Here is a 17,714-nt window from a genome sequence, read left to right on the forward strand (position 1 = left end):
ATTTGTTCGCGGGTGGAGTTATGGGCACGTTGCTGTGCAGCGGAAGAAAAGGCGAAAAGACATACGATGCCGGGCGTGACAGTGTTGCGTGTGTGTGTCTTGTGCGGTATTCCATCTGTGTAAGGTACGCTGCATATCATTTTCGCTGTCGTTGCGTTTCTTTCGCCTCATCTGTATCATTGTTGCGGTAGTGCATGTTATCTCGAATGTGTCTGTGTGTGTCGATGTGGAGATGAGGTGTCAGGGTGCGCAAGCAGGGATTAAGTGAAGGTATGCGTGGCTGCAAGCATCTCTATCTGTGTGTGCGTTTCCGCAACATAGCAGGTGAGAGGCAGCGCATCGAACATCAAAGAGATCAACCGTCGCATGCGCATGAACGTGGAGAAGGAAGTCAGGGTAAGGGAGAGACAGGTCGAACCTAAAGGAGGTCCGTTTGTACACAAAACCTCCTCTCCCCAACGTATCCTACGTCTGTACGTGCGTGCTTAGGTGTGTACGAAGGCATTCCACCAACACCATATTCCATCTGCACGGTCATCTCTACGCTCTTCACTTTTCCTTGTCTCCTTCCCAATCTCGCGACCGCCAACCTCTATTTCTCTTCGCCTTTGATGGCGGTGATGTACTCTCTCTCTCTCTGAGTCTGCCCACGTATGCGCACGCGTGTGTGTGCGCGCGTGCCTATGTCTGTTTGTGCATGTGTGTGGCGGGTAATCCTTTACAGCACAAAGAAACAGCATCCCTCTCGTTGGGGCAGCCATCGAAAGTGGGGTTGCCGGACAGACGCCGGATGTGGTGGGCGTCGCATCTTCACCCCTTCCTCTAGTGATGAAAGAGGAAAATGTGAAGGGGGGAGCTAAAAGCATAGGTGGGCGCGTCAAGGATGTTTGCAGCTTTCAGAAGGGGGGCGGAAGAAGGGTTAGGCCGGCAAGCAGTGCTGCTCACGATGGTCACATATGCGCGACCCATTTAGGTGCCTTGCTTCTATGATGAGGTCCACTATACGTTCTACGTTGTCTCCGAGCACTGACAGATGCGCAGGCTTTCTCGCGTTCGGCATGCACACGCTAGCAGCAGTGCAGGACACCCGCGTGACTCGCGCTCTTCTTCGTAACACTCTCTGATGAATTCATTTGCCATCGATTTTATCCCCCTCGCTCTCTGCTGTCTGCTCTATATAAGCACCGGCACCCCCTTCGACGCAGAGTCACGCACACACACACACACATGTTCTCTTGTGCCTTGCTGGCACCGGCACTTCAAAACCCACTCAGCCTCCTGTAATCGCATAGAGGAAGAAGGAAAGAGCCAGCCTTGTCCTCGCAGTGCATCGCACACAACACACATTGAGAGAGGGAGGCAAGAAAGGAGACATCCGTGTTGGGGTTTCAGTGATTCTCGGAACGCGTCTCTCTAGGTCTGTCACCTTATCTGGGATTCTGTTCTCTTGTTGTCTCGCCGCTTTTTATTCTATTCATCGTGTTGCTGGCCTTTGCGCACCATCACGGCTCTCACGTTATCTTTGCCATCTCTCTCTCGCTTCCTGCAGCTGTTTTTCCCTTCCCGATAACACCACATAACCGGGCCTGTCGCGAACCCGCGTCTCAACGGACGATACGGTAAGAACAGTATTCCACTGCGGCCAAGAGGAGTATTGCAAAGATGGGGTACGATTCGTGTGCCACGTGCTGCGCAATCTTCTCGCTGCTGGGCATCGTACACCTCGTGCTGTTCGGTCGCATGTTCAGTGAGAAGGCCATCTCGTTTGCTATTATGGCTGTAGAGCACGGCTGGGACGGAGAAACGAAGGCGAAGGCGTGCTACAACGGTGCCATCATCTACACGGTGACGCTCTTCTTGTCCGTCCTAGCCCGCGTGTACTTCCGCCGTAATGACGCCGCCAAGGCAGCGCTGCTTCACGCCCAGCATATTGAGGAAATTCAGGGGCTCCTCGTGCCGCCCACCATGTCGACAGGCTCCAGCCAGCACTGAAGAGGATAAGCGGTGACCGCGCTGAAAGTGAGGAGATGCAGACGGTGAAACGAACAGAAAACGAAAAAGGGCTGCAAAGTCAACGTCCACGCGTGTGCGCATGCGCCTATTTAGAGTGCACTACGACCAACAGTGCACCAAGGGGGGGGCGGAGTGACGCCTAGCGCCCTGACCCCCTGACTCCCCCTCCCGCCTTCTCAGTGGAAGCGAGAAAAGACGCACGCCCACGTTCACTAGCGCACCTGTAGCTCGATTTCTCTCTCTGATGTTCTCTTCTAAATCGCGTAAAGACGAAGTGTGGTGGTAGTGGAGGGACAAGTGTGTCCATACATGTGCGTGCGCGTGTACATGTGTGCACGTGCTTGCGTGCTGGAGCGGCAGCGGGACTAGCTTGAGGCGAAAGAAGCGGTACAGCTCATCGGATGTTGCGCCCGTGCGCGATCCGCTGTGCACGACCCTCTCTTTTTCTCTTCCCGTTTCTCTCTCTGCGGCCCCCCTCCACTCCATCCCCTCGCCTCCGTTCGTATCCGCTGGCCAGGCGGTCCTGTGCGCTGTGGAGGTGATGCGTTCGCTCGGCTCCGTTTCTCTTCTTGGCCCCCCTCTCCCTCCCTCCCTCCCTCCCCCCTCTTACGAACGCGCCGTTCTTTGTTTGCCTTGCCGCTGCTAGTCTTTTTCCTCCTTTTGATGTCGTCTCTCGCGTGGAGAGGAGGGGGCGGCGGTTTTGCTCTGGGAGGCCGGCGGTGAGGGGGAGGAGGGGCTGTGTACACTTGTGTGCGTGTGTGCGCGGTTCTCTCTTGCTGCCAGTGTGCTTGCGTGTCTTCGTTCCACCCTCTTTCTGTTTCTCCTTCTTTCTTCAGCTCTTGTGTTTTGCTGCCGTGATGGACGGGCGTATGTGTGTGTGTGTGTGCCTTTACGTGTCGACATGAGGTAGTGCTTAACTTATGGCGTCTGCCCTATTCTTTTCTCTCGCCAGCCCTCGATGGCATTGTGTTCGCTGCGGGGGGATGAGAAGAAGGGGAGGGGGCAGATAGTATGCTTGACAACAGCGGCAGGGGTGGCGGGGCACGCCTGCAGATGTCTGTATGTGTTGGTCTTTTGTCTAGCGTTGCTGCAGAAGTACGCTGTGTACGCTTGTCGGTGCGAGTCTGCGTGTGAGAGAGAGGGCGAAAAAAAAAGAAGGGTGCGAGCGAGATAAAGTAAGCATTTTTGTGTAGCGCTGTTGATGTGATGGCGGAGACTTGCGCATCTCTTTCCAGATTGTGTGAGTGCCCGTGCGCGTGCTGATGACTCCCTGGACATGCGATCACCCTGCTCCACTCCCCTCTTGCGTGCGTGCGTTTTCTGTTGTCGTTTTGCATGTTCTTCCTCCTCCTTGTGCGTTGTAGAGCCGACCAACAGCAAGAAGAACAGCGCACCAAGAGGCGCATGCACACGAGAGTGTATATACGCGTGTGTGGAATGTGTGGGTGGGTGTGTGACAACAGCCCTGCATAAAAAAAAAAGATGGCGACAAGCATGAAGCTGCGCAGAGACTCAGTGGAGGAGGCGTCACTCGTAGAAGACCCTTTCTAGTGATTGTCTTCAGTCGAGATCCAGGCATAGACACACCGTGAACCCAGTGCTGTTCGAGAAAGAGGGAAGAAAGCCAACTACCACACGTTTGCGCGGGGGAAAAGACTGAAGGGTGGCGGCACAGCCGCAAAGCTGCTTCGCTTTACCTTCAGCCGCCGCGCACTTCTCTGTTCTCTTTTTCTGCGGAAGACGGCCCACGAAGCGCAAGGGCTCGCGCTGGGCAGATGTCGCACCCCGCTAGCTTCATGCGTGGACTGCGCATGCTTACGTGTTCGTATCTGTTTATGTGTGTGTGTGTGCGTGTGTGTGTGTGCGTCGAGTCTTCGCCTCCGTGGCACCAGCTTGCACCGGGTCTCTCCTGAAGATATTGTCTGCATTCACGCACCATTACATAGATACGGGCGTGGATCTGCGCTTTCTATCTACCCCCTTTTCTCTCCCTCTCTCTCAACCCACGCACTCATGCGCCGCTGCGGCTCCCTTGTCGGCTCACCGCCGTCTTCACACTCTTCTCCTCCGTCGCCTTTTGGTGCCCAACGTCAGAGAGGTGTGCGCCCACGCATCAGGTCCAAGGAAACTGCGCTGACATACAACGCGCAAGCCCAAGAGGAATACGCGTATTGCAAGGAGGACACACACGCAAGGGAGAGAAACGCAAAGGAGAAGTGACGCCTTAGCGCCACTTTTTCTCTTTCTCTTGCGCGTCACGTCAAGCAACTTACGGTTATCAGCAGGGGCCTCCGAGGAAAGCAACCCCTCTCCCTCCTCACACACGCACTCTCTAGTGTGCACATACGTCTGTTTCTCTCGCAGGCGTAGACGGCTGTTATGGGCGCCCGTGCGTGAGCTTGCACCTCCCCTATTCTACGCTCGGTACCTTTGATTAGCGCAGTAACCCTTGAATTGTGCAAGATTAAGGCAGCGAGTGGAGAGCGCGCACAGCACTTCCCTCTTCCTGTCTCTTTTAGGTAGTTACGTGTGCCGCATGCCACCTTCGGTGTCGTGTGCGTCGCACAACAACAGCAGAATCGCCTCCGCGCAAGCGTTGGGAGAAGGCCGTTTTGATAGTAGTCTAGCGTCCACACTAGCATCTCTCTGATTGTTTTTTTTTTCCCTTTCCCGTCCTGACCACACGCCTCCCGTGCTCATCTCCGTTGTAAACGCTTCGTTTGCGTCCTGCTGTGTGGCGTGCTCTGTGGCCACAGTGCGGCCGTGAGGTGGCCTCTTCGTGTGCTTTCTTGCGTTGTATCTCTGTGCCTTTTTGCTTTGCTTTGCGGAGCCTCCGTTGCGTGTCCGCACCGCGAGACGATGGAGCAGTTTGTGCAACCGTTAGAGGGCATCTTCCGAGACGGCATCCCTGCCCCTGTGCTGCGCGCCTTTGCTCCTCTCTTCCAGGCACTGCCGAGCCTTCAGGAACGCGTAGAGGCATCTCGCGACTGCTATTACTGGCGGGCAAACCCCATGAAGTGCCTGGAGGAGGACATAGACACGGTGACCGGCTTCATGCAAGCCTGCGAAGCTTCCTTTCGGATGTGCCCGCAGCAGTCGGCGACGCTGCTCAAGTGCCACATGACGGAGCCGGCGCGTGCCGTCTACTTCTGCCGTGATGAAGAGTGGGAGTGGCGCAGCTGCTTGATGGATCAGACCGGCATCCGCTTCTGGCCGTACGCGAATGCCCCGATCGGCGCGCCGTGGTCGAACGGTGGGCAGACAGAGGATTTTCATCTGGAAGATCGCTTCTTCTACGAGAACTTCTCTTTCTGGCGTCGTCGCGGGGCGATGCTGGCGGTGCGCGAGCGTGAGCTAGAGGTGGCGGCGCAGCGCAAGCATTGGCTGGACGAGCAGACGGACGATACCTCCCTAGCGGCACCGAAGCCGACCATAGCGCCCGTCGGCATCAGCACCAAGATCAACTAGAACGGTGTGGGTGTGATGATGGTCGAGCCGATGGAGCTGGACCACCAAGTTGGCAACCGAACCACACCACAAATACACGCTTCAACACAGCGACGTAAAGGAGGAAGGAGAAAAGATCAGGGCCGCACATGCAGCACTGCCGGGTGCGCTGTCGATTGAACTACCCCGTGTGTGGGACGCGTCCATGGCGCTCTTTGCATGCTGCCTCTGTCGTGCTTGCTCTCTCTCTGCGTTGTTTTTGTTCAGGTAGGTGCGTCTGGCGGTCACTCCTCTTTATCTTCCGTTGAGCAGTCGTGCGTGTCTGCGCGTGTGCCGGTTGGGTGTATCGTCTCTTTTCTCATGTTCATCTTCCTGTGTGCTCTTCGCATTGCCCGCCTCCCCCTTTGTTGCTGTCTCGCCACCCCGTCTCTCAGTGCGCGCTTCTCCAGAGCCGCGGAAAAAGAAGCCAGCGACGGCAGCAGCAGCAGCAGCAGCAGCAGCATGGGTGGTGGTGGTGGTAGTGGCGGCCACCGTATTCGGACTATCAACACGTTCACCCAACAGGCCTACCCGCGCGCCACACGTGCATGCGTCGCGGAGGGAAAAGCGTGCGTCTGCCTAGCGCCTATACGGCGGAGGGAGCGCCAGTGGTGTGCACAAACACCGCCCCCCTCCCTGCGCCTCCTCATCCTCCTCTGAGTAGCAACAGATGCGTGCCGTTAACTGTGCGTGTGTGCCCACTCAAGGTGGGACGCCCTGCGTAGGCGCTCTTGAAGTGCTTCAGGGGTCTTCGTGGCGCTGTTTCGTCTTTCAGCGCGGGTTTTCGGTATGGGTACGTGTGTGCCTTGGTGCCCACCGGACGAGCGGCTGTTTGATGAGGACCGACGAATATAAGATATGGGCGTCCGCAACTCTTCCACCGCTCTTCCTCGTCTTCTCGGGCCCGCCACGGTCCTCACTCGAAGGCCCCCTTTTTTTCAAAGCCCTTTTGGCTGCTCATTGGGGCCTGACGCCAAGGGAAGCGGGCTCACTCGTGGCGCATCGGTGCTCTTGCCTCCCTCTTGTTGAGCAGCAAAGGAAAGATCCACAGCACGAATCCAAACACATAGACAACACACACATAGACACTGCTAATACTTTAGACCGCCACCATCCTGCTCTCCAGCGGCTTGGACGAGGCCGCGTATGCATACATCGGCCCACCGTTTCTTGTCGCACCTGTGTGTGTACACACACACACACACACAGAGCAGGAGAGTCAAAGAGAGGGAGCTCGAGGGCACGCTGTGGCGCGGTGCCGTATATACGTGTATTTACATATATTTGGTTTTCTGTGCCTGTGCGTTCTCTCTCTTGCCCTGATACTCCTCCTTGCCCTTGCGGCGTTGAGCGAGGGCGCTGAGGGAAGGGGGTCGAAAGAGAGACGGGCCGGGCGCTGGGAGCACAGATACACTGCGCTGGTCATAGACAAACCCACACGCTCTCTTCTCCTTTTGGGCTAGGAGAGACCGTCGAGTTTACGGAAAAAGAAAGCGTCAAGGAGGTGCATTTCGCTGGCGTAGCTCCAACTGCTTGCAGAATGAGCTGTGCAGCAGACAACAATGGCAGTGGAGTGGGCGCAGGAGCAGCTCTGCCGGCGGCTGGCGTGTCCGCTCCTCTTGAACGCAGCGCCTCCGCTGCTTCGCACACGTCCATTGCCTCGCTGCAGCAGAGCTTCTTTGATCCGCAACCGCGTCGCACTCCTCTCCCATATCAGCGGGCCGACAGCGTCGTTTCCGCGTTGTCGGTGACAGCGAAAGCGTCGCAGCGAGCGACTCCTTCGCTTCAGTCTCCCGCCAGTCACGCACCGCCTCGGCCTTTGTGCCGGCCCGGCAAAGATTTTTTCGAGGAGGAAGGTGAGGGCGAGGGCGAGGGCGAGGGAGGGCAAGAGTTAGCACTGCCCTCCTTCTCGCGGCAACGATGGTGCAAGCGGGACGCTTCCGCTGCACCACTGCCTAACGATGCGGGGCATCATCATCGAGTCCCGGATCCGGAGTCGGTGTATCCGGCCGCCGCACCCGCGCGTAAGGGTGATGCCACGCAGGAGCTTGGTGCAGTCGGTGCCATAACGTGTTGCATGGCAACGCCATCCCCTTCAATTCGTTCTCCGCTGCCCAGTTTACCGGCAGCGCCGACCGGTACCACAGACGAGGAGAGGTGGGGGCAGAGGATCGACGTGGGCTCTGAGCGCCACCTGCAGTCAGTACCGCCTCTCGCGGCACCTTCATCCACAACGCTGCCAGCCAGCACTGCTGCACCACCGTTCTTGGAGCGATACGCCGCCAGTACCAACGCGTACCTGCGGGCGGCTGCTTTGGAGCTCGCGGAGCTGGAGCCTCCAGAGGCCCAAAGAATGGCTGGAGAGATCTCGGAACGGGGGCCAAAGTCCACTGCTGCACTGCTTCGCAACCCCCAAGGTGCTCCTCTCGTGCGAGCGGCGGCGACGCACGCACCGCCGAAGCTGATGCGTCCTGCTTCCACCGCCGCCCAACAGCGACCTACGTCAGGCTTTTCTCCAGTGGGCGGCTCATCGTTGCCAGCCACTGCCTCCTCTTCCGTATCCTTTGCACACACAGCAACCTCGACGCCGCCCATTCGTGGCATTCCCCTCTTCACCAAGACTCAGCGCCCTGCTGGCTGGGCGTCGGTCTCGCCGCTCTCTTCTGCGTCGTCGCTGCGCCTGTCCTTGGAAGAGTACGGCCGCGCGCAGCTGCAGGACGAAGCGGTTCTATGGTATCACCGCTGTAGCGAGCTGGAGCAGCAGCTGACCAATATGCAAGACGCCTTCAATCGACAGTCGAGGCTGCTGGCTGCACAGTGGCGGGCCGACGGCAGTAGCGGCGTGTGTGCGAAGTCGAGCGCTGATGTCACGCGCGCCTCTTCAGTCAAGGCATCGTCGGCAGAAGCCACTGCGAGATCACCCAGCGGGCGGGATGCCACTCTCACAAGTCGGTCGCCCGACACCCTGCTCCGTGCGTACGCATACGCCGAGACCGAGGACGGGTACTACGCAGGGCAGACGGAGAGGCCATTGCAGCGAGTTGGTTCAGAGGACTTTCAGCACTGCCCGTCGGAGGGCAGAAAGCGAATGCGCGTGGATGATAGGGCACCATCTCGCGGGCCGGTGCTGGGTCAGATGGCCGAGGGCGAGATGCAGTGTCGAGTTCCCAAGGCGTATCCAGTCACCGCGGAGGACGAGGATGCTGTTCAGGATCTCCCGAAACACGACTTTGGCTCGCAGGTGCACCGCGGGCCCAGGGGGGCAGATGGCACTGCAGCCTCGTCGTCACCGCCGCTGTCGCGGGTTTCTGGGGGGCTGCAGACCGACGGCTTGGCCTCCGGCAACGCATCGTTCGCTCGTGAGACTCGTGGCATCCCTGTTGAAGGTCTTCTTTCGGCTTTTACTGAGGCCACGAGAGAGGACCCCTCGTGCCTCCCATCTACACCGGGGCCGTCGGTGATAATGTCGAAGCAGTATGTGGCGGCAATGGAGGAGATTGAGATGCTGCGCGCGCGCGTGGACGTGGCGGAGCGGAAGTCGGCGGAGCTGCACGAAATGTGCGCTGCCCATGAGCTCCGCTGCGATGAATTGGAGACGCAGCTGCTTGGCAAAGAGGAACAGCTGCTGCGCTCTGAGCAGCGGCCGGCCACGCCGGCCGAGGCTGCGGCGAAGGCGTTGCTTTCAGAACTCAACCCCCTGATAGCACAGCTGCAGGATCTGCTGACTCTGGTGCATCCAGACAGCCAAGGCGCACCGCGCCAACTAGGTGCCCTCGCGGCTGAAGCCGCGGGCACGGTGCAAGCGGCAGCCACTGGCAACCTCTTCAGCGCTACTTTTGAGGACTTGGCTGCTGAGGGAGACGTCGCAGCGCGTTGCTCAACCAACTCGTGCCCTAAGTCGCCCTACGCCGAGGCGTCTACTCATCTCGGCGTCGCGCACCTCACCTCGCTCGTCACACAGGTGCGCAGCGCGATCGCTGACTTATCACAGCGATTCGCGGCGCTGCAAGCGGAGCTGGATGTCGTGCGAGCAGACCGCAACGAGTTGATAGGAGAGCAGAGCGAACAAGTGCGTTTGCTTCAGGAGCAGCTGCTCAAGAAGGACACAGCGCAGTGGAGACTGCTGGAGGACTTGCACCGGGCTCAGGAGCAGCTGGCTGTCGCAAGGGCACAGACACCAGTGGCGCCAGCGGACGGTGAGATGGGCAGCAGCGAGCCCACCGCATCACGGCATCCGCAGAAGTTAGGAGGACACAGCGAGGAAGATGCGACTGCGACGGCTTCCGGCAGCGCAGCCCAGCTGAGCTCTTTCCCCGTCTGTGAGGCGGTGGCAGACGCGACGCAAAGGTTGTCACCGCAGCAAGCGAACTCTGCTACACATCCCACCCAATCCGCAGACACGAGTGCGGCAGAGGTGGCAGCCCTACAAGAGCAGCTGGCGCAAGTGCGGGCCGCCGCTGCAGCCGGGCAGGAGGCACAGCGTCGCGTGTTATCGGAGCGGCTGGAACAGGCCGAGTTGCAGCTGAAGGAAGCGCGGCTGCGTGCTGAGGACGAGTACGATCGCATGTCGGGCACCATAGAAGCACTGACGCGGGAGCTGGCCGACACCAAGGAGGCGCTGCGAGTAAAGGAGATGTCACTGCGGATCGCGTTGCGCGAGTCGTTCTCTCCACCGCTGCTAATCACTGCCCAAGGTGACAAGGCGATGAGCGATAACGTAGTTGCCGGTGCACCTGTCGCGGAAAGTCTGATACAGGCTGCGGCATCCTCGACTTTGCCGTCGTCGATGCAGCTCCTGCGCACGATGTCGCGTGGGTCTGCTGCTTCGTCTTCGTCGCCAAGGCCGGACCGCGAGAACACACGCACGAGTATGTCGCCGTCGCCGCCCATTCCTCCCCACCTCCAGAGCGCAGCCGGCATGGCAAAGGCGAGGGATGTGGCAGACACGGACAAGGGCGACGGCTTGCTAGGGTTCGCTTCGGGAAAGAAGAGAAAGGCGCACCGGCGCATCGAGGATGACGGGACCCTGCGCACCCTACCCTCAGCCATCGTGGTCAATGGCCAGGATAGTGAGGAGGGGCTCGGCCACACCGGCCAGCTTTTCTTTTCGTCCGCAGCGGCTCTCACCACGGCCATCACGGCGACGGCGACGACGACATCATCATCGCGAGAAAAATCATCTCGAGGCCTGACAATGTCCACGGGTGGAGGCAGCCAAGGCGCCTCCTCGCTGCCTCACGGGTGCGGTGATGGAAGCGCAGCGATGCTGGAGCACGTCAGCATAGCAGAGGAAGCAGCGCCACAGGAAGAGATGCCGACGCCTCTGCGGCAGCGTTCTGGGGCTGCTGCGCCCCTTTTCACGCAAGAAGAGGAGGCTGCGACAGTCGCATTCGAGGCACACCGCACCATCTCCTCGTCACCGCCGCAGCTGCCGCAGAGGAAGAGCGCGCCCGCCCTTCTTGCGGACACCGCTGCTAAAGAGGAGCTGCCGCTGCCGCCACCACTGCGCAGCCCGCTTTTCGGCACCGCGACGTTGTCAGGGCCGCCGTCGCCCGTGCAGCAGCAGCGCACACCCTCACCGCACCGCCATGAGACGACATATGGGGCTCGTCTTGGCATCTATGCATCCGCGTCACAGGGGCGAGCGGAACAGTACGGGCCGCATGACAGATTCTCTGAGCTCTCCGCGCAGCCGCTATCACCAGAGGAGAAGCTGCGCAAGTTTCTGTCGACGCTCTCCGCTTCCCCTTCGCCCCTTGAGGCGATGATGAAGGAGAGCGGACGCTCATTGCTGACAGGCCAGACTACACGAACGCGGCGACCGACTCTGCACAACAGCAGTGATGCGATCGCCGCGTCCAGCGATGCCATTCCGAGCGACGTCATGGTCGCTGCTCTGTCCACCGCCGGCACCAGGTCTGTGCCGATGATGGACCGCGACGAGACGACCCCGGGTCGAAGGCCGCTCTCGCTCTACTCTGCAAGTGCATCGCCGTCCTCGGCTTCCAGATCGACTGCATCACGGCCGTCGCCGACACTCCTGTCCAGCTCTCCGCACTCCGCCGAGGTGGCGGCACGTCACGTGCAGGCGTCGCTTTGGCGTCACCGAGAGGCGTGGCAGCAGCAGGAGCTCATTCTGCACGCGCTGCAGAAATCCCCTTCCCGGTGAGAGAGGTTGCGCGCATCCACGGCGCTCTGTGCGACGCTCTGCCTGTGTGTCTACCAGCTAGCAATGAGCTTCGCGAAGAGGGGATGAGGGGAGGGGTAAGTAATGCGTGAGAGCGTGAGACAGAGGCAGGCCACCGTTGATAGCGAGCGAACGAAGAGGGGCCCGCGCGTTCCTATCTACGAGTGTGCATCCGCACTCGGCGTCCTATGACCCTTCTGATGGGCACATACCGATAACGAAAACAACAACGGTGCCGACGGTATGTGCGTCGGCGTAGCCTCACGGGCACTGCCCACCCGTGCACCAAGAGACAAGCCGCACAATGACATCACGAAGTACCACTGCCATGGTATTCACAGCCGAGGACATCAACGCACACGTGTGCGCGTGTGTATATATGTGTGTGTGTGCGTGCTCTGTCCGCGGTATCACGGGGTGGCTTCCCCCCTCCCTCCGCTACTCAGTGCTGTGCTTCCCATCTCCACGTGAAATGATGCGGTTGGCTGTCTCTGCCGTTTTCTCTGCCGAGGTGTTGCGACGAACGCTCTTGCACCTCTAAGCGCCGTCGCCTCTCCTCTGCACCGTCGGCCTCGTCTCGCTGATGTGCCGGCGCATCTTCTCAGCTCTCTTGTTCCTTTTCGCTCTTCCCTGTTCCTCACCATTTGAGAGCTGCTCCTTCAGGTAGACTCACACCCACCGGATTCGAAACGTGGTACTTGTCCCCACCACCACTACCACCACCTCTTTCGCTCCCTTGCGTGAGCGTGTGTGTGTGTGTGTGTCGGGGGAGGGTTCTGGTGTCGAGAATCAGCCACACGAGCGCCCACTTTGCTCAACCCCCGATATGTGCACGAACCCGCCGCCGCGCGCACATGAGGTCGCCTGTCTGTGAGGCGCACGCATACACACACGCACACACACATACTGGAACATTGCTTCTTCTGTGAAGGTGCCATCGGAGGTGCACGGATGCGGAGGGCGATAGGGGAGGTCGCATCCCAGTCGCCCACTCAAAGTGCGATGCACTTGCGGCATATGCACACCAATGCACGTGCGCTCGCCCTCACGACTCCTCGAGTCTCGCGCCGGTTTTATGCGGGCAAGGCCTCGCTGACAGGCCGCATTGCGCCGCCATCACAACCGCAATCGGCACCCCAACTACAGACGCCGCCGGGGTCGTCTTTGCGGCCCTCGACGCCGGCCTCGTTGAATGCATTGTCGAAGAGTGTGCGCAGTCATCTCGCGGCCCACCCTTCTTCCTCTTCCAGCGCAAATGAGCTGTGGGTGGCCGACCGACTTTTCGCCCTCCTCTTGCAGCCTGCAAAGGACACCTACGAGGCATCGTCCACCACCGCGCTGCCGCCAGCGCTCGAACCGCTCCACCCTCTCCTGTGCGTGCGCGTGCTTCAACGGCTCGGGTATGCTGTGTGGGAATGTGAAGCGGCGGCGCAGGATTGCTCGACGCAGCATGCCGCGGCGGCTCGAAAGAAAGGGTGGACGGTGCGGCACACCTACCCCTCTCTGGCAAGCAGCAGCGGCGCTATCGTGACATCCGCCGAGTCGCTGCCCTCCTCCCGGTCAGTTGCCTCCGCCATCTACGCCAACACGGAGCGTGTTGCAGGGGCGGTGCTGGCGCCACTGATGCCTCTAGTAGGCGATGGCACCGCTGCCCATCCGCCACACTCGCAGGTGCTGCCAGTCCTTCCGCTGATCGTGGAGTGGCTGTGCACACTGCCCATTGCCGAGTCAGCCGTGCCGCTGGACCGCTGGCTGCCTTGGGTAGTCGCGATCTACACAGAGGATCATCACAACCGTCGACCCCTGTTGCAGTCCCCACGGTTGCCGCCGTTGTTGAACCTGCTCCCGCATCTCCTACGCAAGCTGAGCGTACATCTCGAAGATTCCACAGTGGCCGAGCAGGAGGCGACGCGGTGCTCACCGAACATCTTGTGTGAGCACGGCCTTGCATCGCTTTTCGCGTTGAGCCTCGCTGGCCCTGAAGCGACCGAAGACGAGCGAGGGGAACGTGGATCAAGGGACGACAGCGGGGCGACTGCGAAGGCAACACCATTGCCGGCGCATCTCGCTTCTCATCAGCACTCGAGGTCAACACTCGCCGATGCTTTGTGGTGGCACGGCGATGCACCTCTGCTGCGCCTGGCTGGAGTGCGGCGGGCATTGAAACAGTCAGGGCAGACGGTGCCGCTTGCCTCATCCGCTGCTGCTGCTGCCAAACCTCTCCATACGCCGGCGACAGCGACTAGCGGCAGGCTTTCCACGCCACTGTCGCACCTGCAACAGGATCAGGAGCTCTCGTGCTCGCATTCGGAACGCGTGCCGCATGTGGCAATAGCGCTTGACGATGACGATGTCTACCGCCGCTTCCTGCTCCGCCTGGCGGCGCTGCAAAACATCTCCCTTGTTAACGCAGCGGCATCTGCACCCAGGGAGATCACGCCAGCGCTGGTATCCGTGCGGCTGACAGGGGCGGCTGCACTGGGGGCAACAGAATTGTGCCGTGATCATGCACCTGCTCCACTAAGCGAGGACCCTGACATGATTCTGCGCTTCATTCAACCTCTACACGAGTACGTTCTCTTGCTTCAGGAGAGCTCGGCGCAGTGGAGCGGCACGGCGGGTCCGAACGCGGCCGCGACTACTGGCGTGCTACCTGTGCAGCTAACCTTTACAGGCGTCGCTCACGTACTCATGGCCATCTTTGGCCGCCTGGAGGAGCTTAAGCAGCAGAGCCGTTGCCGAGGTGCAGCTGCCGTCACGCCTGCGCTGCGAGCGCAGGCGTCTCTCTCTGTGCCTGCCGGCAGCTCCGTCACCACCGCCTTCGCGCTGCTACCGCAGAAGGCGCGCATCCACGCTCTCAAAAGCCTCTGTGAACTTCTCCTGCGCCATGTACGTGCTGTGCAGGCCTCGAAATCGGCATCCAGCACCCTGCCCACCGGTGCGGCTCCTGATTGCGCCCCATGGTTTGTGGATGTGGAGTTGCCCCAACAGGAGGCGACTCTGCGCCGGCTGTGTGGCGCGGCGCGCGCGCTGGTGCGGGTGGTGATGGAGGAGCGCCGCCGCAGTCTTGATGAGGAAGGCCCGGAGGGCTCAGTGCTGACCGCGTCCTCTGTAGTGGCCGCTCAGCAGCATCGCGCTGCCGGTGGTGGCCCCGGCGCCTCCACGACAAGCACATCGCCTCCGGCCACCCCGCTAACATCCATCATCTCGTTTGAGCGCGCGCTGCGGAGTTTGGCCTTCCGCGTCGTGGAGCCGGCGCTGTGGCGGCTGCATGAAGTGTGCGCCGAGGCCCAGACAAGTGTTCCTGTACATGTCCTGACCTTCGAGGAGTGGCGGTTGTACTTGAGTGTCGCCAACGCTCATGAGACAGAGCGAGACATTCTCGCAGGCCGCTTGGCCTCCGCGGCGGTCGAGCACGTTGACCAGGTGTACAGCCCCATCATGGCGTCCGCCGTCTCGCTGTTTGATTGCGTCGGTGGCAGGGCTGGCTTGCGCACGGCGCAGCAGGTGCTGCCTCACCCCGGCCAGCAGCCCGTGTCTGCTCTTGTGGAGGGGATCCGGCTTACAGCGCTGCAGTGTCTGCTGTTTGACGGGCTCCGCAGCGGTGGATCGTTCTCATCCACCTCCGCTGCGCTTTCAAACACTCGCGAGGAGGAAGCTGGTTACATGGACTGGGTTTTGCACCATCTTCCACATGCGTTCTTCAGCGTGTGGCAACGCACGGAGCCGCCACCGACCCTGACCGATCTGCCCTCCGCCGCAAATGAGGCAGCGGAGGCTGCGGTGGCTGACCAACAGCTCCTGCGCCGTCGGCTGGGGCTTCTTACACTGCTGTTGCATGCACGCGTGCTGAGTGCTCGAGAGCTGCTGCGTCGAGACGCAGCCCTGCTGCCCGGCACCACTCCATCGAGGTTCACCATGAATGCAAATCCGACGCACACGCGGAGGTGGTTTGGCGACGTCCCTTCATCGCTCGACTCGTTGCTGCATTGCATGACGAAGAATAGCGCCACGCTACCCATCAGCGGCGACGGGAGGGATGAGTGGTCGCTGGTGCTGTCTGCCGAGACACTCCAGGCGTGTGTTGTGCCGCCACTGCCGGCTGGCTGCACCGCTCTCTGGGAGCTTGTTGAGGTGCTGCAGGACCTAGCCGACGCCTCGACAAAGGCAGAGGAGACGTTGGAGCCCCCTGCGACCGTGACGGAGTGGGTGTGGCTGGGCAGCCCTGAGGCCCTTTATGAGGCACTCGACGCAGCGCTGCTCAAGGCCAGCGGCAGCGACCCCGCTGCTGGAGTGCCCACGCGCCACGGATACTACCTGTTGCCCTGGACCACTCTCGCCTACAGCCATCAGCCGTGGCGCGTCTACGATGAAAGTGGACAAGCGCGTCGTGCAGCCCAAGAATGGGAGGCGATGCTGCAGTCGTGGCTGACAGGCTCGTCATCAATAGACGGCGGCAAGGGGGTTCCGACCCGACGGCGCCAGCAGCCCGTTGTGCGGCTAGTTAGCCTGACGGAGGAAGTCTGTTTCTTCACCTGTATGCAGCGAGCGTCGACCTTGCATCTCAGCGCGGATGTGCATGTGGTGCGCGGCGATGTGCAGAGGGAGGAGAGGGAGGTGGCTCCCACAGTTCGCCGCGTATTGGCCGCATCGCAGGCGGCCAGGATAGCTGCGTCGTCGTCGGCGGCCGTGACGGAAAGCGCTGACTGGTATACCGAGGAGGATTACGACGGGCTGGATTGAGCGACGCCGTCTTGCAGGCACTGAGGAAGAGGTAAGGGAAGGGGGTGGGGCGGGGCCCAACGGCATGCGTGTGTGCATATCGATGTCCACCGGGATCTCGCGTGTGCCTGCGCTTCGCCACTCGTCCAGTTTGTTCTCCTGTTTTTTGCTTTCCATCTTCCACCGACTTGAAGGTGCGTGAGCGCGTAGGACGATGGTGCCCACAAAGGAGGGAGGGGCGGAGGGGTGGAGCTGCGGCAGGACAGCCATGGCTGCCCTTCACATTTGTGATTTCGAGCGTGTTTGCACAGACTGCGCGCCGTCGCCCTTCCCAAGCGGAGGCCGTGGCGCTACTCTGCTCTCACCCGTGCAACAAATGCCGAGCGTACAGTAAGCATGCCTGTGACGGTGCGCGTTGCTGCCCCAACCACCACGCGCATGTCAGCGTGCCGTTCACTCTCCCCCATCACCGTCGTTCGCCTTCCGACTCGCTCGTATCCGCTCATCCTCTTCCTCGTGTCCCTGCGCCTTCATGCCGGCTCTCTCTCTGTACTTCATAGCTCAAACGCGAAAAGAAACTAACAATCGAAGGGGGCATCTCGCTAAGACTCACGTGAGCATGCGCGAGTGTCTTCATCTCACGCACGTGGTGCGCCATAAACGACACGACAAGGGCGGCAACGCCCACAACTTCGCCTTCGACACCCTCACGAAGGTCTACCGCGACGCCGTGTACTTGCCACAGGAGAAGTACCGGAGAGGCCTCATGCACCCAGAGCGTAGTCGAAGAGCGCCACCGTCGCAAGCAGCGCTTGTCGCGCCGTCGAGCAGCTCGGACGTCACCAACCACGTCGGCAACATCGGTGTCATGAGCTCAGTCGCTACCAAGCTATCCGATCGGATGGAGCAGCAGCACCACCAGAAGAAGCTTCAAACCGATGAAGATGGAGGGACAGACCACGCATTTGCCAAAGCAAGCTGCGCTACACCGATTGCGGGTCGCAGTGTAGTGTCCTCTTCCTCTTCACCCGCCCACTCTGCCGCAGCTGCGACGACCGAAGAGTCGTATGTGGACGACGAGGCCATTCGGAGGCGGCTGCGCGCCCATCTTTTCTCCAACAAAATGCAGCCAGGGCAGCCTTGCACTGCACCTTCCACGCCAGTGGCGACTGCCTCGGCATCCCCGCGACGCAGCGGAGTCCAGGCGGAGATACTGAGCGTGTATCGCAGCATGTTGCGAGAGGTTTCGCGCATGCAGGACGCCGACACGCGGCGCAGCTTGTCGGCGTACATTCGCCAGGAGTAC

The 17,714-nt window shown here is 60.5% G+C and overlaps 5 protein-coding genes across 5 annotated transcripts in view; all 5 read left to right on the forward strand.

Moving 5' to 3' along the window:
- Positions 1-1,662: 1,662 nt before the first annotated feature.
- On the forward strand, positions 1,663-1,992 carry LINJ_18_1170 (conserved hypothetical protein; the record flags this gene model as incomplete). The annotated part of the gene is made up of 1 exon (XM_001464894.1): positions 1,663-1,992. One exon carries the CDS (start codon positions 1,663-1,665, stop codon positions 1,990-1,992), a length of 330 nt encoding a protein of 109 aa, XP_001464931.1.
- Positions 1,993-4,872: 2,880 nt separating this feature from the next.
- On the forward strand, positions 4,873-5,481 carry LINJ_18_1180 (conserved hypothetical protein; the record flags this gene model as incomplete). Its single annotated transcript, XM_001464895.1, has 1 exon — positions 4,873-5,481. One exon carries the CDS (start codon positions 4,873-4,875, stop codon positions 5,479-5,481), a length of 609 nt encoding a protein of 202 aa, XP_001464932.1.
- A 2,371-nt stretch (positions 5,482-7,852) lies between these two features.
- LINJ_18_1190 (conserved hypothetical protein) lies at positions 7,853-11,668 on the forward strand (the record flags this gene model as incomplete). Its single annotated transcript, XM_001464896.1, has 1 exon — positions 7,853-11,668. The coding sequence occupies one exon, from the start codon at positions 7,853-7,855 to the stop codon at positions 11,666-11,668; it is 3,816 nt and encodes a 1,271-aa protein (XP_001464933.1).
- Positions 11,669-13,309: 1,641 nt separating this feature from the next.
- On the forward strand, positions 13,310-16,429 carry LINJ_18_1200 (conserved hypothetical protein; the record flags this gene model as incomplete). Its single annotated transcript, XM_001464897.1, has 1 exon — positions 13,310-16,429. The coding sequence occupies one exon, from the start codon at positions 13,310-13,312 to the stop codon at positions 16,427-16,429; it is 3,120 nt and encodes a 1,039-aa protein (XP_001464934.1).
- Positions 16,430-17,027: 598 nt separating this feature from the next.
- The window catches only part of LINJ_18_1210 (conserved hypothetical protein), a gene marked incomplete at both ends in the record, with an annotated part of 813 nt that continues 126 nt past the window's right edge, over positions 17,028-17,714 (forward strand). Inside the window, one exon of the mRNA XM_001464898.1 lies at positions 17,028-17,714. This exon is cut by the window's right edge and continues 126 nt beyond it. Coding sequence (XP_001464935.1) covers positions 17,028-17,714 — 687 coding nt within the window.

This window comes from Leishmania infantum, chromosome 18 (genome assembly GCF_000002875.2).
Source record: "Leishmania infantum JPCM5 genome chromosome 18".
In the NCBI taxonomy this organism is placed as follows: domain Eukaryota; phylum Euglenozoa; class Kinetoplastea; order Trypanosomatida; family Trypanosomatidae; genus Leishmania; species Leishmania infantum.